The following is a 25,854-nucleotide window of genomic DNA, read 5'->3' on the forward strand; positions in this document are numbered from 1 at the left end:
TCCACTTAATGTTGATCACGGAGACCCATCTGATGACATAGGGGATGTGCCCCAGGACCTACCCACAGGGGACCCCACCCCTACAGGATCCCCAGACCCATGGGAAGACTACAATATCCCTGATATCCCCAACGTCCCACAAGATGATCTTTACCCCTCCAGACCATCTCCACCAGAATACTCATTGGGGTTCCACCATCTACTGCAAAGAACGGCACACTGTCACGGGGTAGACTTGCATACCGACCCCGTGGAGGAAGATTTCCTCCTCGACACATTCGACACCACACATAGGTCTACCTCCATATTACCTATGCTCAAAGGAGTGGTAATGCATGCGCCAGAAGTTTTTAAGGACCCAGTTAGGGCCAGGGTCATTAACCCGTGCATCGAGGAAAAAATACAAAGCTGCCCCCACAGATCCCTCCTACATGAGAGGGCCAGCACCACTAGATTCTGTAGTGGTATCCACTGCACGTAAAAGGGCAAATTCCCAGGCGTCAGGCGAAGCACCACCACCTGACAAAGAGTCCAAGCTACTGGACGCATCAGGAAAGCGTACTGCGTCACAAGCAGCCAATATGTGGCGTATCGCCAATACTCAAGCGCTATTGGCCAGATATGACAGGGCACATTATGACGAGTTAGAAAGCATAATGCGCCACCTCCCTGAAAAATATAAAGCTAGGGCCAACGAACTAATTCAAGAGGATAAAACTATTACTAACACCTCTATATGCTGTGCCCTAGATGCAGCAGACACAGCTTCAGGGCCATCAATACCAGCATCCTCCTCCGTCGCCATGCTTGGCTAAGAATATCAGGGTTTAAACCGGAGGTGCAAGCCTCCATCCTTAACCATCCCTTTGACCAGGAACATCTATTTGGCCCAAAAGTGGATGAGGCCCTAGAAAAAATGAAGAAGGATACGGCGAAATCCATGGGAGCCTTACAGTCACACCCTACTAGACGCTCCTTTCGCCGCTCTTTCTTTCAAAGTACATCTAGAGGCTACTCCTCAGACACCGCGTCCACTTCATACAAATCCCCTACTCAGTCCACCTTCACAAAGGGTTATCAAAGAGGCGGCTATAGGGGTAATAATAATATAGGCAGAGGCAAAACAAACCATGCCCGCTCTGCCGCAACGCCTACCCAATGACTTCCCCCCCGCTCCCCCCAGACCATTCCACTCCGGGCGGGGGCAGACTCCAACATTTCCTTCCTGTCTGGGCTACCATCACCTCAGACAAATGGGTAACACAAATAATTTGGTCAGGCTACTGCCTAGAACTAATATCTACCCCCCCAAACATTCCACCCAGGCAGCGCCCAATGTCACAAGAAAATTTAGTACTCCTAAAGCAGGAGGTAATCTCCCTCCTACAGAAACAGGCAATAGAACCCGTTCCTACCAACCAACAAACATGGGACTCTACTCCCTATATTTTCTCATACCAAAAAGGGACGAGACTCTGCGACCCATCCAAGATCTCCGGCCCCTAAACACATACATACACTCAGACCATTTTCATATGGTGACGCTTCAGCAGGTACTTCCGCTCCTCTCCCAAAACGACTTTTTGACCACCTTAGACCTAAAAGACACTTATTTCCACATTCCAGTGCACAAAGCTCACCGGAAGTACCTCAGATTTGTAGTGGACGGACAACACTTCCAATTCAAAGTGCTCCCGTTCGGAGTCACAACAGCACCAAGGGTATTCACCAAGTGCCTAGCAGTGGTGGCAGCACATTTGCGAAGACAACACATCCAAGTCTTCCCATACTTAGACGACTGGCTGATAAAAGCCAGGTCATACAATCAGTGTGTACAACACACGTCTACCACCATTCAGCTACTCCACCAGCTGGGCTTCACAGTAAACCACCAGAAGTCCCATCTCCAACCATCCCACATAAAACAATACCTCGGTGCCACCATAGACACCTCAAGAGCGCTAGCCTACCCCAATCTTGCCAGGATTGCAAGCATTCAAGCTCTACGCACAAATTCATAGCACAACACTCCCTTCCAGCTCGAGTGTTTATGCAACTAATAGGGATGATGGCCTCTTGCATCTTCATAGTACCTCACGCAAGACTCCAGATGCGTCCTCTCCAAGTGTGCTTAGCGCGCCAATGGAACCAGGCCCAGGGTCAATTAACAGATCTGGTGTTGGTAGACGGTCGCACCCATCGCTCTCCGCAGTGGTGGAACACCACAAACCTTTCCTAAGGTCGACCGTTCCTGGACCCGGTTCCTCAAATAGTACTGACAACGGACGCATCGCTCTCCGGCTGGGGAGCTCATCTACTACATCTCACCGCACAGGGCAAGTGGACACCTCAACAAAAGTTACTCCATATCAACCATCTGGAGTTACTAGCAATCTTCTTAGCCCTAAAATCTTTTCAAACTCAAATTTCAGGCAAGGCTGTCCTGATCCGCACAGACAACATGACGGCCATGTATTATATTCAATAACAAGGTGGCACACACTCTCCACAGCTCTCTCAACTAGCACAGAGCATGTGGAGATGGGCAATACCCCAGAAAATCTTTGTCCTAGCTCAGCATGTCCCAGGAGTCCAAAACACAGTGGCAGATCTGCTCAGCAGACAGACACAACAGATACACGAGTGGGAGCTTCACCCGCAAGTTCTTCACCCGTACTTTCAAATGTGGGGGCATCCACAAAAGGACCTCTTTGCCACCCACGAAAACGTCAAATGCCCAAGCTTCGCCGCCAGATACCCACACCCATTGTCCAAAGGAAATGCGATATGGATGAACTGGTCAGGCAGATTTGCGTACGCTTTTCCACCTCTCCCACTCATTCCACTAGTGGTGCGCAAACTACAACAACACTCCCTCACACTAATCCTAGTAGCTCCAACGTGGGCCAGACAACCGTGGTATACCACACTGCTGGAACTATCTGTAGTACCGCACCAAAAACTACACCTCTCTCCACACCTCTTAACCCAGAACCATGGAGAGATCAAACACCCGGACCCAGCGCAGCTCAACCTTGCGATCTGGCTCCTGAAATCCTAGAATTCGGATACCTAAATCTTCCCCCTGACTGTATGAACGTCATCAGAGAAGCTAGAAGACCTACCACTAAAGCGTGCTACGCCGCTAAGTGGAAACGTTTTGTTGTTTATTGCCATAACTACACCATCAATCCACTGGACGTGTCCATTCATCACATCATAGGCTTCTTACTCCACCTACAAAGGTGCAATCTAGCCTACACGTCCATTCGACTACACCTCGCAGCTATTGCAGCTTACCTACAAAACAGGCAACATCTATCACTCTTTAGAGTGCCTGCCATCAAAGCCTTCATGGAAGGCCTTAAAAGAATAATTCCCCCCAGAGTGCCACCCTCACCTGTGTGGAACTTAAATATCGTTCTCACAAGGCTAATGGGGCCTCCCTTCGAACCCCTGCACAAATGCGAACTACAATTCCTAACATGGAAAACCGCTTTTCTTGTAGCCATCACTTCCCTTAGAAGGGTCAGTGAGATACAAGCACTCACCATTCATGAACCTTTTCTCCAAATGCACCACAACAAGGTTGTTCTCTGTACCAACCCAAAATTCCTCCCTAAAGTCATTTCTCCCTTTCACCTAAACCAAACAGTAGAACTACCAGTATTTTTCTCGCAACCACAGACCGTTGCAGAAAGGGCTCTTCACACACTTGATGTCAAACGAGCCTTACTCTACTACATTAAAAAAACACAACCTTTCCGTAAGACCAAACAACTGTTTGTTTGTTTCTCTCCACCACACAAAGGCAACCCCATCTCAAAATCATGGATAGCTAGGTGGATTGTAAAATGCATTCAAATCTGCTACCATAAAGCAAAGCGAACGCTATCCATTCCCCCGAAAGCCCATTCTAGACGAAAAATAGGGGCTTCCATGCCATGCTTAGGGAACATCCCATTAGATGATATCTGCAAAGCAGCTACATGGTCAACACCGCACACTTTCACCAAACGCTAGTGTGTAGATGTGCAAACTAAGCAACAAGCTAGTGTGGGCCAGGCTGTACTCAAAACATTATTTCAAACCACTGCAACAGATACGGATGGTCGCCGCTAACGGTGGGTACTGCTATATAATCTATGCACAAGTGTGTAATCTGCAGCTCATATGCCTCGAACGGAATATGCTACTTACCAGTATGCATCTGTTCTTGGCATGTAGAGCTGCAGATCTACACACGCCCACCCGTCTGTGCTGTGGTTGGGCCTGAATCTAAACTGCATGTCGTTGAGGAGCTGGTGGTTGCTGAGGTAGTTGGTGAGGCATGAGATGATTAGTTTCTTTAAGACCTTTGCAGGGTATGGCTGGATGGAAATGGCTCTGTAGTTGGTTAGCGTGGCTGGGTCAGCGAATGTTTTCTTGAGCAGGGGCATAACAGTTCCATGTTTCCAAGTGTTCACGAATGAAGCTGTCGCTGGAGGCATTGAGGATTGGTGTTAGTGCTTCTCTGATGGGTAGTAGTCCTTTTACAAAGACATGGTGGGGGGCAAGCATCAGATGGAGCCCCCAAGTAGATGGTCTTCATGGTAACAATGATTTAGATTGTGATGACGGCATGTCACGAGATCAGGTTTCATTCATTGGCTCTGATGGAAAGTTGATTTGCGCTGTTGATGGGATCCGGTTCAGGGGCGAAGTAGCTATTTTTTGGGGCGATTGTGTTACTGAAGAATTCTGAGAGCTTGTCGCAAAAATCTTTTGAGTAGGTGATGTTGCTGGAGGCGACAGGAGGTATGGTGAAATATTTAATGATGGAAAAGATTTCCTTGCTGCTGATAGTGCTGGCGTCGATTTGATCATGAGCGGTTTCGGTGGTGGTTGGTCTGTGATGATGCGGGATGGGAATGCTGAAACTGGCATGGCCGTGATCTGTCGAGGTTATGGTTGCTGACTTATCAACAGTGATGTTGCTGACTGAGGAGAAAATTGGATCCAATGAGTGTCCAGCGGTGTGAGTGGGTTTGGAAACTTGCTGGTTGAGGCCAAGGTTTTTGAGATGTTCTAGAAGGGCCGTAGAGTTTGTCAAGGCAGTCTTGTAGGTAAAAGTTGAGGTCTCCGAGGAGGATGAAGGTGCTGGCGTTGAGGATGAGGTGTGCCAAAGCCTGTGATGTTGCTAGTGAACCTAGCAGTTCGGGCTGGACTGTTCCCATAGGGCACAGAGTCAAGACTGATTTGCATATGGCTGGGTCCAAGCTGGAATGGCACGGTGAGCATAAAACGATGGATTTGGGCCCAGATCTCTGTACTGGGGTGAATGTATGACATTGTTCTGCATTCTGTCCATCAACAGTTCTTTTTGCGCTGGTGAAATTGATGCAGGGTCCTGGTTTTCTGTATGAGGGCTCTGCCCAGAGAGAATTTGGCTGTGATGCACATCTTGAACGTAAGGTGTTCCATGTAGCTGTTGGGGGTGTCCATGTAGGTGGGACAGCTGATGCTATCTTTGAATATGATGGCGACTCCACTTCCGGGCTTGTGCGGACAGTCTTGCAGCTGTCGGGGATGGCTGTTGCGATGTCTGGGGCCGAGGTTGGGTTTAGCCATTTTGCCTTGAGAAAAGACCGGTCTGGAGCAGTAGGTCCCATATCCCTGTGGCATGTTTGGTGACTGAGCGGGAATTGAGTAGCATTCAAGTGAGTTTGGTGAGTGTGAGCGGGTGGCTGGTTTGAGTAAGCGAGTGGGGAGCTGGGTGCTGTTGGTGCCGGAGTAGTGAGTGCAGGTTGTGAGATAATGCTTGAGAACTTGCAGGAGGGCGCATGTGAATGTGAGATGATGCATACGAATTCAATAATTGTGAAGAATATTATGACTTAATCCGCAATCTAACCTGTTGAATCAGTAAAAAGAGGTGTATAATGGCAGTCCCTAGCTCCAAGTTCTTTTCTTTGGTGGATGGTCCAGTATGACCTACTTGGTCCTAGGTAAATCACTAGGTCCTTAGACCCCCTGGGCCTATTCCTGCTGCTGTTTTGGGAACATAGTTTACCTCGTGTGTCTTCTGCTTGCTGTTGACTGTATGTTTCTATGTGGTCGACAGGGTTGATGTAGAACTCTGACCGAAGTCTCAGTCCAGGCTGAGGGCAACACCACAGTGTCGTTTTCCTTTGGTAAGAGAGATGGAGCCTGAAAAACTGTTATCAGAATTATGCCAGCAAACATGACTACCCATATGGATGCCTCCAGAATCAATGTCCACCCATAAAACACTGCACCCAACACTCCTGTAATTAATCAGAGTCTCTTCTGGGATTTGACATCTTGACTGTCTGAAAAGTAGGCCTATATTAGCCGCATTTTCTCCTACAGAAAGATTAGGCGCCAAATCGTAATTGGATGTAAACTTTTTTTCTAGTCATTCACATACTTTACATGGGCTGTGGCTGGCCTGGTGGTAAGAGGAGTATGAGTGCAGGGAAATGAGACAGCCAGAGAGGATGAATGATGAAAAGTTACTAGAGAGAGCATCTATAAGGAAAGTTTCTATAGAAGGGAGTGATGAGCAGTAACAAAGTGAAGGTGAATTGATAATGGGAATGAATGAGGGAAGGAATGAAATGAAAGCAAAAATCTTTATCAACTCTTGGTAACCATCCCTGTGATATATTTATGGCGCAAAAAAGAATAAACATGGATGACCACTAATTTTTTTTATTCTACAGATCTACATTTCTTCTGTTCGACAATTAAAAACTGAAAACAGGAAAGCCTACTCATAGTGAAACCTTTAATAAACATCTTGTCCCAGACTGCACAAACACTTGTGACACTGATGGAGGTTAGATGAGTCATCGATGCCTTAAAATTCATCATGTCCATCATAGTCCCAAAGGAAGAGAACAGGACAAGGCTACCGGCTGTGTTCTTTGTACATGCACAAATCATTTCTGATTAGAATGTATCTAGTAAGCAATTACTTCATAACAAGTAATACTTAAAATTCCTGCTTTCCTCATTTGTGCTCGGTTTCTTTCTTTCTTTAAATAGAAGCAATGATGGAAGAACGGCCATGTCACAAACAGCTATTGTCACTCTTGGAAGAAGGTGGACCTGACCCGTTAACATTCATTTTAAATGCTAATCTTCTAGTCAATGTGAAGTTAGTAACATGTAAGTATGTTTATATTTAAACCTTTATAACTAAACATTTATGTGCACTTTAATAACTGAAGTATAGTGTGTTGATATGATAGGAATGCCACTATGTCCTTAAGATTGGGGTGTTGTATGGTTACATAGTCCTCAGATGAGAAACATAACAATTTTACATGTTCACATTTAAAGTTGACATCTTTCCTTAAACGTTGGCTTTTGACACATATTGGATAATATTCTCTGACATGGATTTGCTTACATTTACACTTCTTTGTAGGCATATTAATAGGGCCTTGAACATTCTGTACTAGACTTAAGTTCACTGCACAAAATATTGATGTTTATTGTCCGCTCGGCGGCAGCCCTACAATGGTTGAACCAATAATGACGGCCTGACCTACTCCACTATGGCAACATGGGTGAAGTTTGTTATATAAACAACACCAATCCTTCGAGCATTTCATTGTCACTGTCATGGTTGGCCCATGACGGAATTCCAGCCCAGCTGAATCCTGTTTACCTTCCTGAGAAGGGGGATGGCCTGCTCTGCACAAGAATGGGCTCTTAGATGAAACATAAGCTTTGGTAACTGGGGAGTTAGATCACCCTAGGGTATTCTAGCAGATTCACACCCCCTAAGCACACTAGGTTAGGGAGTGCTAGGTAGGAGTTATGATGTGATTTTCCATGTAACATTATAATCCATGTCCCTCCACAATGATGGCATTGTTAGTCTTCTTACCATTCTAGTAATGCTGTTTACTCTGTTCTTTTTCCTTCTATCAGTCATTGCAGTGCTTGAATTTTACACAAGAATCATAATGCTTTAATAAATGTTTGAAATTCCAGTTTGAATATTTCTTGTATCTCCCTTTGGGCATGAATGAGTTACTAATGAAAGGGACTGTTCTGTTTCCACAATTTCCTTGGGAAGTCAGGGGCGTTATGTTCTAAGGTTGTCCATACCCTCTGGTATCCTGTGCTGTGTAGGGGTCTAGTGGGTGCACTGTGAGCTTGTCAGGACTAAGGCCAGCATATCCTGATGACGTGCGTGGAGTCAGTCTTGCATAGTTTTGACATCTATGTTGTCCAAATGCACCGTATGAACCGTACGACATGGCCCCACAAATATTTTAGCTTGGGTACTTATTTAATGGGTCTCCAGAGTAGTTTTTCCTCTGTGTACCCTAAGACCCTGCTCACCAAATAATCAGGGACATCCGTGGTGTTGGGGAACAATGTTCCTCAGCAAAGTAGGGAACTCCTATTTCTGACTGTAGTTGTTCAAGCTTGAATCTTTTAATGATCACCCCACAGAGGTACCCACTCTGAATTCCATATTTGCACATGGCTAATCCAGCACAAGTGTATTTGCCACTAAATTGCAGACATGCACTAACACAATTGTTATTACACCATGGGCTCACCCTGACGGGTGTGGATATTACCTTCGTCATAGAGGCCCATGAACCGTATAGAACAGAGGCATTCTATTCCTGTATCACATTCCCGGCAGCAAATGCCAACACAGGGAATTTTCACACATACACTGAAGCACAAGTATCAAACAGCTATAAACTATATGAGTATTTAGAAAACTCATTGACATATCAGGAACACGTGAATTGATTCCTAGATGCCCTACTGCATACAAAAGAAAATGTCAGACTATGTCTCCTCAGTACTAAGAGAGCAACATGGCCAGTCCTAGCCGGTTACACACCTTATCCATTTATAAGAAACCTTATGGCTTCAGAGTTACGTGAGCAACACACAGGTATAGGTTCGAGGCATGTGGGCTGCTGAATTCATATCTGTGCATAGATCGCCGCCTAGTGTTGGGTCCGGATGATTGCACATTGTTGTCCTGGAAGAGTCTTCGAAGTAACACAAGATAGGTGGCTCCTCCCCTGGACTACAGTGCGCATGGGCATCCTCTCCATCCTCAGATTGTTTTTTTCCGCCATTGGGTTCGGATGTGCTTAGGAAAACTATATTTAGACTTCGTTGGTATCGTTCGCGTTCGGTATCGATAACTTTCTTCTTTCACCTCGGATCGAGTTCGGACCGAACTTCAATCAACGATCGAACATAGAATCGAGGACTCCCTTCAAGAGATGTCCTCTATGTCACGCCAAATATCCCCACATCGACGTCCACCCGGTGTGTAACAAATGTTTGTCACCGGATCACGATGAATCCAAGTGTATGGCCTGCGCCCGATTCCGGTCAAAGAAGACACTTCGGAATCGACGTGCAGCTCGCTTGGAGGCCAACAAATCGGCGCCTACCCCGGTAAACATCTTCGGGACCGAGGATGAAGATGTCGAGAGCGTCGAGGAAGTGGAATCTGATTCTGCTTCGGAACCTGACTCCAACTATGAAGCCGAAGACGAGGGGATATTCCATGACGAAGAAGTCGTCGACGAGGTAGGAGACGACAATCGGGCCCCTGGGGCCAAAGAAGATAGCTCAGGCGAGGAGCTAGGCCAATCCGTCGATACGGAGGCCCAGGGACAGAATGTCCCTATGGCTCGGGTCGCGGGGTCGCCTGCGGGCCTCACCCAAGACCAGTCACTGCGTTCTACAGCCCCGCCTCCGGGCTTGTCTTCGAACATTTCCAACGAGCCGGAACTTTGTAAAACCTCTCGAGTCGATCCCTCAAAATTGAAACTGAAAGCTGCACAGGTGAAACCGAAACTAAAAGTGCAACTCGACCTCGTCGGATCGAAGCCTTCCAACCCTTCACATCCGCAAACACAAAAGAAGGTCATCGGAACCGAACAGCCTAAAGGCACTATCGGTGCCGAGGAAACACACGGGGTTTTCGGCGCCGAGAAACACAAGAAGGCCCTCGGTCCCCCGAAGCCGCGGATGCCTTTAACAACCAAAGTTGGGGCGCGAACGCAACCCCAAGAAAAGCATAGAATCCTCACAATGTGCCTACAATTAAGGATGGTTCCTCTGATGGAAGACTGTGCCACTTGGGGCACAGCCTTTGCTGCAGTCTATACCATAACATATGGTACACCATCATTATCTGTCTTGCCAGGGGTGCTAAAACAGATTCAAAATGAATACGGGGCAGCCCCTGCCCTGGATTTGGGGGATGACATTAATGGGTAATTTTGCTGCAGTATCCTTAATTATATTAAATAATATACAGGGGGGAGCAGCAGCATTTGCAGTACGCCAGCGGCTCACGCAGGTAGACCCAGAGTGCGAATTACCTAAGATTATTGCAGAAACCCATTCCTCAATAGGTTGAGATAACTTGGGAGCCAGACCTAATAAGCCACAACTAAATGGTAATTCTGGAAAGGATAACTTTAACTGGCACCAGAGTCTTCTAACAAAAAACTCCGGAATAATAGGAAAAATAAAGAAAAGACTAAACCCCTGAGTGGATCTCCTCAACAGGACTCAATTCAATTCAATTGTTCTTTATTCGATGGTTAAAAATCATCATAAAAGAGTACACATATATACAGTTAAGACAATATTAAATCAGTATACAGAACATTGAATGATTCTATGTACAAACGAATAGTTCATTATTCCTAAACAGTCCTCATGGGTCACTTCCTGGGTCTAACAATTTAGCGAGTCTAGAGTGCATGATTAATACTGACCTCTAGAGACCCTAAGTCTAAATGCAAATTTCAAAAAGCTAATCACTGCACATAATGTTAGAGGATTGCTAGCCCTTTGTAAAAAGGTCAGTGCCTCCATGGCTCGAGTATATCTTGCCTTTTTCAAGATATCTTTTATAAATCTACGTCTAGGGGTGGTATAAAGGGGACATAAAAGTACAAAATGAAGGGTGTCCTGCGGAGACTTATTGTCGCAGCCGCAGGCACCCTTCTGCTCAATTGATTTACTAAAACCTGCTGGTTCAGCTAATAAATATGGTAAAAGATTGAGCCTAAAACGAGTCATTAAAAACCTCTCTTGAGCATTAAAAAGAACACAAAGGTACGGTCCCAGCGGTGGTTTCAAGCCTTCTGTATATGCTCACAGTGAGTTTACTTCCTTCTAGAGTACTCCTGGCTAATGCTTTTGATTCCAAAAAAATTCTCTTTAATTTAAACTTATCCTGAGCATTAATCAGTGAAGGATTTAAAAACAATTCATGGTGACCCAGACTTTCTAGAGTGGTCTTTACGTAATGGATCCATGGGATTTTCAAATGTTTGTCTCTGCCCAAACAGTCTTGTATGATCATCCTGCTTAATGCAGCATCAGGGTTTGACCAAATTCTGATCCAAGCTAGAATTGGTCGAAGGTTGATCAAGTCCTCTAGATAGGGTCTTCCAAGTTCTTTATGGACAATGAAGGCTGATGTGCTGTTGGGGACTTTCAGTATTGACCGAAATATCTTATTTTCTTCAATTTGCAAGCCATCCATATTTGCGAATCCCCATACTTCTGAGCCGTACGTGGTTTTTGGGCGACACATTGAATCATACAAATTCATGGTTTGTTCTGGGGCCCAGCGGCCGACTTTTCTCCCATAACCAGAAATTACACCAAAGGATGCCACCAATTTCCCAGATCTTTCTTGTACGAGGGGTGTGAATTTTAAAGACTCGTCAAAAAGCACCCCTAGATAAGAAAATGTTTGCACCCTTTCAAGAGTATGGGATCCAATTCTGTAGGTAAAGCCAGTCCTTGGCTTATTGCCTGCTGTCATTACATATGATTTTTTTAAATTGACAGACAAGTCTATTGCCTCCATGAATTTGACGAACCCATCAATGAGGATCTGCAAGCTTTTCTGGGTCCGTGCCAAAAGCACCGCATCATCTGCGTACAATAACACTGGGATGTTACGTGAGCCTACCCTTGGGCAATCTGCGTTTAAATTAATAAGGGATTGTTCCAAGCTGTTAATGTACAATGAGAACAAAAAAGGAGCTAAAATACATCCCTGCCTCACCCCACTTGTGTAGTTAAAAGATTCTGTCAGTCCCCCATCTTTGTTATAACGAACCCGTGCAGAGGTTTCTCTATGCAATTCCCTCAATATGTGGATTATCCCAGGGTCGATTCCGAGTTGGGTCATCATTACCCATAACTTGTTCCTATTGACGTGGTCAAACGCAGCGGCCAAGTCCATGAACCCCAGGTACATAGTTTCATTGCTGGTTTTAGTATATTTTGCTATCAGCATGTATAGGTTCAGACATTGGTCGCTGGTAGATCTACCGGTCCGGAAACCATACTGGGCGTCTGAGATAATGTTTTTGTCCTCAGCCCACTCGGTCAATCTGTTCAAAATCGCTCTTCCCAGGATTTTGGCAGTAACATCTATCAGGGAAATGGGCCGGTAACATTGGGGGTCGTCTTTATTGCCCTTTTTAAAAATGGGTACTATGATGGCCGTAGACCAGGACCGTGGTAAACCGGCCATTATAGTTGCATTTATTACTCGGGTAATAATGGGCGCCCAGAGATCCACTTGACTCAGAAACAGGTCTGGGGGGATCCCATCTGGACCCGGAGCTTTATTTTTGGTGAGTCCCTCAATGCCCATTCTGATCTCTTGCAGGGAAAATACAACCTGATTGCACACTAGATTCGTCTCCCTCTCTTTTGGGGAACCCACCTCCCCGTGATTATACAGACCCTCGAAGTGGGCAATCCACTGTTCAGGGAGAATGTTTGATGCGACCTCCGGGGTATTATTATCTAGAAAACAAGGGGACTTTTAGTCTCCAAAATTCTGTGATATTCCTGTTTTCAGAAGCCTCCCTCAGGGCCGCCCATGCTTCCCCCTGCAGGGTGGCTTTCCGTCTTTTTAACTCCTTCCTGTATATGGACCTGCATGTTTTAACTTCTGCTTGATCCCTCGGTGTACAACTAAGGGCCATTTTTAAGGTTTTTAGTGCGAGTGTACAACCCCTGTCAAACCATTTTGGTGCATTAGGGTGAGTTTTCTTAGAAGCCTTAACCGACAATAACTCATCGACCAGACTCGTTATTTGTCCAAACACTTTTATAAGGCGAACCTCTGTCACCAAGGGATCTAGGGACTCATCAATAAGAGACTTGCCTCTATCCATCAGGGATTTGTAAAATCTAGCCCCATCTATTTTTGCCCACTTAAGTCTTCTGCCCTGGGCCGTTACAGTTTCTGTGATGCCATCCCTGGACTTGATCTTTTGCTTACCCGGATGCAGGAGCTCCATAACCAGAGGGTTATGGTCACTAAACGGGCACCACTCTATTTCTACTTTTATAATCTGATTTTTTAGACCTCTTGAAACTAAAAAGTAGTCTATGTAAGACGAGCACCCTCTCCCTTTGAAAGTGGGGGGAAGTCTTCCATCCGGGCCCAGGGGCATTCTATCCACTGTGTGCTCGAGGTCGTAGGAATAAATCAACTTGCCCCATTCAGTACCCCTTAAAGAGTGACTAAAGTGGGGGCCTTTTTCTACGGGGCATTTTGACCAGTTGCTATTGATCGGGAACAACCCTGGGCATAAATGACAGTTCAGGTCCCCCATAACTAGTATCCGGGGTGCCACGACCCCATGAATGGGAGCAAGTTCAAGTTTCAGTCTAGCATCCAGTTCCCTCATGGTGGTGAAATCATTTTCCGAGAGGGTGGCATTATACACGTTAAACAAAACAAGACCCAACCTTTTATTACTAAATCTCAGGGCCTGAATGTTCCAAGCAAACCAGTCCACCTTGGACCATTTGCCTTCTATATTTAAATCGATGTATATAATCAAACCACCCTTAGCCCTACCTGAGGGGGTATTTTGAGCCGGCGTAAAAAACACTTATAACCCGCCATATGAAGATGGATATTATCCAGAGCCCAGGTTTCTTGTAGGCAGATGATCTGAAACTGGGCAATATACTGTCGCCATTCCTTATTGTGGAATTTCCCTGCAATCCCTGCTATGTTCCATGAGATGATTTTCAGGCCCTCTTTCTCCGCAATAACGGACCCTACCACTTCCATTTCTTGAATGGAATTAACCCAGCCCCCTTTCTTTCTGTAGGGAGGTTTATGCATATCACTGTCCTGGTGTCTTAGTTCCATGGCTGTGATACATGTCCCTGAGGGTATATGTGCACAGCCCCCCGCCAGAGGGTCTAAGGCCCCTACAGTGTTTAATAAAATCCTACACCCTCCTCCTCCTGGTAATGTCTGCCCAATTTGATTGATCCAGTCATGTCGGGGGGTATTACCTTCTATCGGGAGTGCCTGGTCGTGTATATTCTGTTCTGTGTCAACCTGTTCTAGGCATGAATGGGAGTTGGGTAGTCAGTCAATCTCCTCTAGTGACCTTAATGGGGCAAACCTATTTGCCCAACGTGGGTGCCTTCCTTCCCAGGAACCTGGCATTTGACGCGGGGAAATTAAACCTCCATTTATACCAGAGTTCCAACCCGTCGCACCCCTCCCTACATTGTATTGTCCCTCTTTTAGTGCCTGCTGACTTACATAAAAGTAACAGGACTCATCTGATAAGCACTGTAACATGCGCAACCGTGTTACAATTAAACAGCCTGGTATGTATCAGGATACTGATATACTTCCTTCTTGTTCCTTTCAGGAATCATCCGAAAAACGCTCGGAGAAGATGACAATCAGAGGAGTATGTGAAACTGAAGAAGTACTCACAACACTCTTCTGACTTCATAACAAAAAAGGAAGCAAAACTTCCACAGCAAATGCTGGGATAAAAGTTATACATGCCACAAATATTGAGGACTCTGCTTCTGAACAGGGAGTGAGCTCTGACTCTGCTAGACAGCGTGGCAGCAGTCACGATAGTTCGTCAAAATCATATGGTGTGTCTGGCAGCAGTAGCAACAAATGACTATATTCAGGTGGAAGCACTAGACCACAGACAAAGATTCCCAAGTGATTTATATGAAGTACAACTCCAGATAGAGGGGGATATACCACGTACTATAAATGTTCTCTTTTGGGGGTACTTGTCATTTGGCTATGACCTTCTCTTGGCTGAATAAGATTGGCCACCTGAGTTTGTTAGAAATGTCCCACAAGCAAGGCTGGCACAGATCCGTCTAGAGGATGGAAGACTGACAGCTGAAGCCCAACAAATAACCGAAGCATTAGCGGCACATTGCACATCTGTATACACACCAACTGCAACAGCCTCGATAGATGACAATCTTGCATTCCTCAGAGACATGCATATGCCCGCGTTGGCGTCGGAGGCGGCGGCAGTTCTAGAAAAGGAGATAGCGCCGGAAGACCTCGCACAGGCGATCGGCGCATTACATACGGGTAAAGCCTTAGGGCCCAGCGGAATTCCGGTGGAGTTCTATAAAAAAGCAGCTTCCCAACTCATACCGCATTTACTTAACATGTACACGGACAGCCTAGAGAAGGGGATTCTACCCAGAGACCAGCGCCTGGCTACGATAGTTGCGATCTACAAACCGGGCAAACCACCACATGAATGTCTGTCCTATAGGCCGATTTCCCTGATAAACGCTGAAGCAAAAATCTTAGCTAAAATATTGGCTATTGCAGCCGCATCTCGCCACAGTGATCCACCCTGATCAGTCCGGATTTATGCCCAATCGTAATACTGCACTTAATTTGAGGCGGCTACATAGTGTTATTGCGCGCAAATCCACTATAGAGGAGGACGCAGTTATCCTATCGTTGGATGCACAAATGGCGTTCGACCTCGTTGAATGGCCTTTCCTGTTTGCGGTCCTCCGTCACATGGGATTCGGTCCGAAATTCTGCGCATGGGTTCAATTACTCTATACACAACCCTTGGTGCAGGTCGAGGTAAATGGCCATATATCGACGGACTTTCGGTTGGGAAGGGGGACGCGGCAGGGTTGCTCACTCTCACCGCTCCTTTTTGCGCTGGTCTTCGAGCCGCTTGCCGCGTGAATACGACTAGATCAGGAGATATGGGGGTTGAAGTGGACAATGGGTTGGGAGGATCGCATATCGCTTTATGCGGACGATATCCTATTATATTTGGCATCCCCAGCACGCTCAATTAACCGCCTTTTAGATATCTGTACGGCATATGGACAGGTCTCCGGATATACCATAAACTGGACAAAATCACTTCTCTACATCCTACATGGCTCCCCACCGCAACTTCCAAGAGGCTGTATGCTTCAGATGACGGATAGTGGTTTTAAATACCTAGGAGTGTACATAACACACGACAAATCGCAATTTATTGCGCAAAATCTTACACAGCCACTGATGAGATTTAGAGGCAACGTCAAATATTGGCGCACGTTACCACTGACGTCGTTGGGAAGGGCAGCACTCTTTAAAATGATTGCACTCCACAGATTCCTTTGTGCACTGCAGAACACACCATTCCCATTCACCCCAGCATACTTTAAAGCGATAAATGCAGAAGTGACCAGTCTGCTCTGGGAGGACATAACGCCCCGTATAGCCATTCAAAAACTTACGAGAAGTTGGTACTACGGTGGCATTGCCCTCCCCGATATCAAAGCATATTATTGGGCTCCCCAGCTTGTTGCCATAAACCAGTGGCTCCATGTGCCCCAGGATGACCCAGCATACCGGATGGATAGACACCTGCTAGACACGGTGGGAATTATGCGTGCACTATATAATAGGGTCAGGAGCAGCAGCCTCACGGGTCCGAGACAGCACACACTGTCCATGTCTGGGCTGAGGCGCAGCGAGCACTGGGATGGGAGGGAGTAATAACGCAAGCAATGCCATTATGGGAACGAAAAGTCTAGGTGCACTACGCAACACTAAAGGGTTCCAACAATGGGACCTGATAGGCATAACAAGGGTTGGGGATCTATGGAAGAAAGGGGAAATGGTTACATTCGCTTACTTACAGACCACATATGGACTAGCAAAGACCGAAATATTTCGTTACATGCAGATCAGGCACGCTCTTAAGTCAGTAATTCCACCGGGAACACGACTCGACGAATCCTGGCCATTAGATGATAGGCTCCTTACAGAGCACCTCCACAAAAAAGCTATCTCCCAAACCTATTGCAAAATTGTAAATAACTGACCAGACCCTACAGCAGGGTTGAAGGCTAAATGGGAACTAGATATAGGTTACATAGACGAAGCAGACTAGCGAGAGGCGCTCGCGTCCCCTCAGGAGGCAGCAATACCATCTAGGCTCAGGTGGGTGCAATTAAAAATCTTGCATCGCACATACTATACACGGACGCTGCTACACAAAATAAAACAGACGGACACACCACTTTGTCTTCGGCAATGTGGAGAATCAGGTACACTCTTCCATACCCTATGGCAGTGTCCAGAGATTGTGCAGTATTGGAGAGCGGTGATGCGCACGCTCTCACAGGTGACGACGGTCATGATTCTCCCAGAGCCGGAACGCTGCCTTCTTAATGTGTGGGAGCCCACAGATTTAAATAATACAGATAAAGATTGGGTAATACTGGGCATGACATTGACAAAGCGAAATATAGCACAACACTGGGGATCTAGGCAAACTTCTACCCTTCGCCAGTCGTGTAATGACATGGATGTGGTAATGGTGGCGGAAAAGTCCGTCTACCCTCATCGAGGGTGCCCCAAAAAATGGTCAAGGATATGAGGAAAATGGAATACCTACCATGGGACTATCTGTGAACCCCTTCATGAGGATTCTATCTCAGATATTAGTGAATGATCACGATATAACTTGTACAGTTTGCGAGATGTGGTACAGTTGTTTATTAGGTAATGTAACTTATACTGATCAGTCTCCAATGTATCTATGCAACATTGAAAGTTTGAAGAACCTGCTGTGCCTCCTTATAAGCACCGTAATATTCCAGTGTATTGGATGTTATTGTTTTATTTTAAATGTCAGTAAAATGTTTTAATAAAAAAAAGAAATGTCCCAGCAGGACAAACAGTAATATCACTAGCTTTTCCCGACCTCGTTTCAGTATCAGTAGAGCGCACATATGCCAAATAGTGGGCCCTAGAACAAGCTATGGCGTTCTACTGCAACTACGTGGGTTAGGGTGAAGGATCCCTTTACCGCATAATACCCATAAAGTCCACTCCACAAGCACAGCAACAATATCCTATTAAACATGAAGCAAAACAGTTTAGAGAAATACTCACAAAACTTGAATATAAGGGTGTAATAGAAACTTGCACCTCACCAGTGAACAATCCTTTGTTTCCAGTAATGAAACAAGATCATTCATATTGCTTACTCTATAGTCAATTGAACAGTGTTACACGCACATTTGCAATACAAAACACATATGGGGCGGCACTAATCAACAATATTGTGTGATAAAAGTATAAAACCATATCAGACATCTCAAATGGGTTTTTCCTGGTAAAACATAGCATCTCAGACGGGTATCTGACTTCAAATTGCACTCTCGGCTCTCAAAAACTATTTTGTCAATTGCCACAAGAGTATAAGAATAGCCCCAGGCTGTTCTCAGCCCATGTAACAGAACTGTTACAAGACTTTGGCGACCAAGAATTGTCCTATGTTGATGAAATATACTTAACGGATGATGACTTAGCAACACAGTTGGCCAGAGTAGACAGCATCATTCTAGGGTTTACTCACATGAGCTGCAAATTCAATAAAAACATTTTTTAGAATTGCCTACCTAGGGGTCCTGTTCTTGGGATATGAGTTCTGAAGTGAAGGCAAAAGTCTAGTGACACATTTCCTAGAGAAGTGTGCGCTTTTACATCCACCAAACACGTTGAAAAAACTTTAATCAATATTGGAGTTTCTCAATTTTGGCAGAACATACCAGATTATGCACAACAGATAAAACTGTTTTATGATTTAATTCATCCAGACTTTTCAAGCACACATTGGACACCACACCACAACATACTGAAATTTTGCGCTCAGTACAAGCAGACACGCTAGCTTCAAAATGCTTACTCACACATGTTAACATCACAAAGTTGGTGATCTGTGTAATCGCGGGAACCTCAAGTTGCACATATGTCACATTCAATTAGAGTGGCACTGTACCAATAAATGGCTCAGGGAAAACGAATAATTATTGTCACCCCGATTCCAGCCTTAGAAGCTGTCATGAAGCAACATGGGTGACCTTTATTATATAAGCTACACCAATTCTTTGTTTAGGCTGAGGAGCCTTTCGCTGTTACTGTTGAGGTCGGCCAATGCGGAATTCCAGCCCAGATGAATCCTGTTTATCTTTCTGAAAAGGACATTGTCCTGCTCTGCACTAGAGCGTGCTCCCAGAATAAACATACCCACAGGTAACTGGGAAGTTAGATCACCCTACAGTATTTTGGCAGATTTGCACCCCCTAAGCCCACTATGTTAGGAAGCGCTAGGTAGGAGTATAGATATGATTAAATGTGTATGGTTATAATCAATATAACAGCACAATGGTGGAATTGTTCATCTTCTTTACCATTCTACTAATGCTGATTACTCTGTTCTGTTTCCTTCTATTAATCCTTGCTGCGCAGAAATATTTTACAAAAGAATCATAATGCTTCAACAAATGACTGAAATGCCAATTTGAGTATTTCTTGCGTCTCCCTTTGGGCATGCACGAGTTTCTAACGAAAGGGGCTGATCTGTTTCTGAGATTTCCTTGGGGAGTCCGGGTTGTCCTGTTCTGAGGTTGCACATACCCTCTGGTACCTTGTAAGGTTTAGAGGTCCGTAGGGTGCACTGTGAGCTAGCCAGGACAACTGGCAACATTTCCTGATAGTATGCGTGGGGTCAAATTCGCACATTTTTGACATTTATGTCATCCAAACGCACACTTTTACTGGTATGGTATGAACCGTATGACAGGGAAGTTGTGATGGTGTGAAATAAAAATTGAAAGTTTACACCTGTTCTATTTTAAGAACATTTGCAGACACCTCACTTACTAACACATGCTGTATTGCACACAAAAGGGCAAGCATTGGAAATGAGGGTTCGAGGCATATGAGCTGCAGAATTCACACTGTGCATAGATCACCATCTGGTGTTGGGCTCGGATGCTTGCACCATGTTGTTGTCCTGGAAGAAGTCTTTTGTAGTCCCGAGATAGGTGACTCCTCCCTTGGACGATAGTGCGCATGGGCATCGACTCCATCCTCAGATTGTTTTTTTCCGCCATCGGGTTCGGATGTCACTTCAGCGCTCCGGTTCGGTATCGTGTTATCCAAACCTTTTCGACGCGCATTGCATATCAAACTTGACGGTATTGTTTCAATCGCGTGATTTTGACACGCTCCTCAAAGACTCTATTCCAGTCATAGACGCGGGCCGCTGGGCCTATCAACGCCATTTGGGCCGACGGCTAATGGAAAGGACTCCTTTGAAAAAATGCCCCCAGTGTGGAGCTAAATTTTCACATAGTGATCAGCACAAGGTCTGCAACCTCTGTCTCTCGCCGGAGCACGAGGAGAATAATTGCCAGGCCTGCAAATCCTTTTGATCCAAAAAGACTATCCGTGATTGTTGGGCTCAACGACACGTTATGGCGCATCGAGCAGCTCCGGTGCCGGAGGACATCTCCGACAAAGGCCCTGATGTCCCAGAAGACTATTCGGAGGAGCTGGAAATCGTTTCCGAGGCAGACGACTCCGACTCAGATGACCACATTACTCCAGGTCAACGAGTGAGTACAATTGCCCCTACCCCAACTCCACCTGAAAAAAAGAAGGCTCCGGTCAAGACTTCGCCTGCAGCCCCAGTCACGACCGAAAGAAAGCTTCAGAAGCCCGCCCTTGGGCCCGGCTCCGAAGACAAAAGAGAAGCCTTTAGGCAGGTCAGGACCAAGCCGCATATCAGTGCCCCACAGACACCATTGGCACGGAAACCGGGAGCACATCCTACTCCCGCAGTCCCCAAAAAGCCATCGGCACTGAACACCTCGACGGCCAAAGAAAAAACCTCGGATCCGAAACCAAAACATTTAGAACCGAAAAAGATTTCTGCCTTGACATCGAAGCCGAAGGATCCAAAAACCCCTTCCAAGGCTCAAGAGCAGAAATCTAAACCTCGCTCTGACCTGAAAAAATCAGCGCCGAAAGCGACTACCGAAGAGGAAGAACTTTTTCGACCGGATCCCATCGATCCGAAACAAAAAACTCTTCATGTGGACCCCGAAACTGGACATGTGGTCAATGTTCCGCACAAGAAGAGGAAATTGGACACCCCACACATCCCTGAGGTGCCTGTAAAGAAAACAGACTGTGCCACTTCACCTTTATGACCCTCTTCTCCTGTTCTTCCTACTAAACCTTTCTCTCCTCCAAATTCTCCCATACTACCACCATACATCACCACCACAGAATGATGATGATTTAGGAGGTGGGGGAGGGAACACTGACCCTAATGACTACACAGACGTACCACAGGATGATTGGGATGATTATGATGACCCAGTAGATCCTCCAGACCTTCCTGATCCCGAGGCATACCCATCAAAGCCATCTCCCCCAGATGACAATATTGGTTTTAGTCAGCTTATAGACAGAGCTGCCCAGTACCATGGTGTTCAAATGCATTCAGACCCCACAGAGGGGGACTTTCTAATAGACACATTTCCGCAGTCACAAAAGACTGTACAAACGTTACCAATGGTAAAAGGCGTCATTAAACATGCCCCAGACATATTCAAATACCCTGTAACGGCTAGAATTCTCAATCCCAGAATTGACAAAAAATATAAACCCACACCCAATTATCCCACCTACATCAAGGGCCAACTTCCTTTAGATTCTCTAGTGGTGACCAACGCTAGAAAACGTGCCAACTCCCAGACCTCCGGTAACGCTCCACCTCCGGACAAAGAGTCCAAATTATTAGATGCTTCAGGCAAACGAGTTGCTGCCCAAGCAGCTAATCATTGGAGGATAGCCAATGCGCAGGCATTACTTGCCAGGTATGAGAGGGCTCATTACGACCAGCTATAAACCCGATTGCAGCATTTGCCTGATCAATATAAGACCAAGGCCAATGATTTGGTTCAAGACGGCAAACTAATAACTAACGCATTAATCAGTTGTGCCCTCGACGCAGCAGACACCGCATCTAGGTCCATTAACACTAGTGTGTTACTAAGGAGACATGCCTGGTGGCGCATTTCTGGCTTCAAACAGGAGGTACAAACAACTATCCTCAATCAGCCGTTCAATCAGGAACAACTTTTTGGCCCAGCTGTGGATACAGCTTTAGAAAAAATGAAACAGGACACTGAGACTGCTAAATCCATGGGAGCATTACCGTCTCCATTCACACGAGGTTCCTTTCGACACTCCTTCTATAGAGGTGCATCCAGAAACATTAGTGCAGACACTGCCTCTTCCTCCTACAAAAACACCACACAAACATCCCCAACAAGGGATATTTTAGAGATGCGTACAGGGGAAATAAAAAGGTAGAGGACAAGGTAACCACACTAGCGCCTCTCCCACTAATAAGCAGTGACTTCCCTCCACTCCCTCCAGACCATTCCACCCCGGTCGGAGGGAGACTCTCACAGTTCCTACCTGTCTGGAATTCCAAAACTACAGACAAGTGGGTAAGACAAATTATCCAGTATGGTAACTGCCTGGAACTATAAATAACACAACAAAGAATGGAGGGTCAGAGGGAACAAATGTTTAAAGACCTCCTCATGGTTTACTTCCCCAGACACAACTATATGCAAAACCAAAAAACCAGAGAGGTCTATAAGTCAGTTTGCCTGACCACAGTAACAAGTCTATAAAGTATGTCACCGCGTGCATTAGTCACTGATAACTATAAAAAGGAAAAAGAAAACGCGTGTATGCAAGAAAGTAGAAGTAATTGCTGGTTCAAAAGGCAACTGGTCAACATGATCCAAGTTATAGGATAACCATCAAACCGACCAAGTGATCAATCCTATCATGTGGTCGTCCAGACTGCACGTAGGCAGGCCCTTTGATCATCAGGACCGTACGCCTGGCAGTAAAACTTTTGACCCTGGATCAAATCCACAGCTGGTCTATTAGCCACCAGTTTCTTATGGATGGTTCATGGTAATAAGAAAACAGTGCAACATAAACAAAAAGTGTAGTGATGTTATGATAAGGTGATGTGTCTATACCAACTAATTTTAATAAAGAACAAGACACATCCCCTAATTAAAAAATTTAGAACAGCGCAAGCGACAGTGTGAAACAAATGACTGTCGTAAATCGGGCCAACATGTTTCTGCCTATCGGGCTAACAGTCCCTCGGCATTCATCAGGGCCACTGCTCTTAAATTGCTGCTACTGTCACAAATATTGTGAAAATTAAATATATTATCCCTGAACGCAGTTCATGTGATAATCAAAAATAAAGTGAATTTATTAGAAACAATACAACCTGTAGCCACAGTTGTATATTAATCCTCCTTGTCTCGTTTGGTTCTGGAGGACATCTGAAAAACCATAAATCATTTATTTTAGAAAAACTTTCTACAATCTCATCAATACGTGCGTTCTCTGAATCAAACTTTATAAAGAAAAAATTTCCTTATTTCTCACCCAAACTGACAGAGGACTGGACCTCACCTCACCTGGACCGTGCTCAGGTATCCGAGGCCCCGCACTGTGGATAAAAGAGTGCAAACAAGGCTGGCGTCAAATATCTACCTATATGTAGATTAACCATGAAGCCCAACGAATAACCCTGTTATACCGGTCACTCCTGTCCACAATAGTTAAATGATAGAGCGACCATCAGTTCTCAACCCAGCACCCCAAAGTGCCAACCCTCACACCTCATCTTGTTTTCTCTTGTTTTAGACACAGTGATCTTATGTCTCCGTATTAAATAAAAAATGTGTGTTATCTTATTTTAGACACAATGTTCTTATCTCTATGTATAGGAATTAACCTACAAAATGTGTGTTAAATCATTCAAAAGACCCCCTAAAGGAAAACACTCTCTAGGTGTCCACATCTTAATCTATACAACAGCAACTCCTAACATGTCCAACTCACCTATCCGTCGGTGCCACCAAACTCTCCTGAGGCTTGGGGGAGGCACCGGCGCGAGTGAGCCAGCCGTTTTTATTTACAAAATGGTCAAAGGGGACTATTTTCTTGTCCTGTGTGATTAGTGCCTCAAAAATCGAGACGCCCTGCTTAATCTCGATCACCAGCGGCTGAATAATGTATGGCATGTCCTCGATGTCAAAACACAGCCTCTATTACTTGTTAAAACAAGTTACTGAAGAACAAACAGAACGCTGTAACCTTCCACACTCCCATGAATGCTTCAAACTACACAATGACGTCACAGCTAACATCCCAGTAGTTTATTCAGCAATGCAAACAAACTACAAGATGACGTCATAGCGGACATCTTAGTAGTTTATAATGTTAAAAGGGTCTCATATCGGTCGTCATTAACGAAATGTGTACCTCTCACAGTTTGTAAATACTAGATATGATATTATTGTGTAAATCTAATCACAAAGAGAGACGCACAGGCACGTATAATTGCAGTCTGCCTTACACCAAATCACCAGGTAGATGGACCCAAGTGTGTCACCATACAGATCATTCATGTTATATAATATACCCAGAAGGGTAAACTTCTTATAGTGTACATAGTGTCTATAATTTAAACACCTTACGGCCACTGTTCTTATGTACTGGGCACAAATCTTCTAACCTGTGATATTGAATACAATCCTCTAGGGATTTATCAGTACCAAATCTGACTGCGCTTAAAGGGCCTGCCCAGGGTATAGCATCATTTAGTCCTTGTGTGTCCGCTGAAAGCTTGTGAATCCATTTTTGTTCCTTCAAAAAGAGGAAGGTATCATACCTTCTCATGTTAGCAACGTTTCCAAACACCTCTTTTTGAAGGAACAAAAATGGATTCACAAGCTTTCAGCGGACACACAAGGACTAAATGATGCTATACCCTGGCAAGCCCTTTAAGCACAGTCAGATTTGGTCCTGATAAATCCCTAGAGGATTGTATTCAATATCACAGGTTAGAAGATTTGTGGCCAGTACATAAGAACAGTGGCCGTAAGGTGTTTAAATTATAGACACTATGTACACTATACGAAGTTTACCCTTCTGGGTATATTATATAACATGAATGATCTGTATGGTGACACACTTGGGTCCATCTACCTGGTGATTTGGTGTAAGGCAGACTGCATTTATACGTGCCTGTGCGTCTCTCTTTGTGATTAGATTTACACAATAATATCATATCTAGTATTTACAAACTGTGAGAGGTACACATTTCGTTAATGACGACCGATATGAGACCCTTTTAACTTTTAACATTATAAACTACTAAGATGTCCGCTATGACGTCATCTTGTAGTTTGTTTGCATTGCTGAATAAACTACTGGGATGTTAGCTGTGACGTCATTGTGTAGTTTGAAACATTCATGGGTGTGTGGAAGGTTACAGCGTTCTGTTTGTTCTTCAGTAACTTGTTTTAACAAGTAATAGAGGCTGTGTTTTGACATCGAGGACATGCCATACATTATTCAGCCGCTGGTGATCGAGATTAAGCAGGGCGTCTCGATTTTTGAGGCACTAATTACACAGGACAAGAAAATAGTCCCCTTTGACCATTTTGTAAATAAAAACGGCTGGCTCACTCGCGCCGGTGCCTCCCCCAAGCCTCAGGAGAGTTTGGTGGCACCGACGGATAGGTGAGTTGGACATGTTAGGAGTTGCTGTTGTATAGATTAAGATGTGGACA

The 25,854-nt window shown here is 45.1% G+C and overlaps 1 protein-coding gene across 9 annotated transcripts in view; it reads left to right on the plus strand.

Moving 5' to 3' along the window:
- The window catches only part of ZFYVE16 (zinc finger FYVE-type containing 16), a 602,399-nt gene that overhangs the window by 269,462 nt on the left and 307,083 nt on the right, over nt 1–25,854 (plus strand). For all 9 annotated transcript variants that reach the window (XM_085632397.1, XM_085632392.1, XM_085632394.1 and 6 more), the window contains one exon: nt 7,051–7,173. In XM_085632397.1, the coding sequence (XP_085488523.1) occupies nt 7,051–7,173 (123 nt within the window). The remainder of the gene's footprint in view (nt 1–7,050; nt 7,174–25,854) is intronic.

The sequence above is a fragment of the Triturus cristatus genome, chromosome 2_1 (genome assembly GCF_964204655.1).
Source record: "Triturus cristatus chromosome 2_1, aTriCri1.1, whole genome shotgun sequence".
Classification (NCBI taxonomy): domain Eukaryota; kingdom Metazoa; phylum Chordata; class Amphibia; order Caudata; family Salamandridae; genus Triturus; species Triturus cristatus.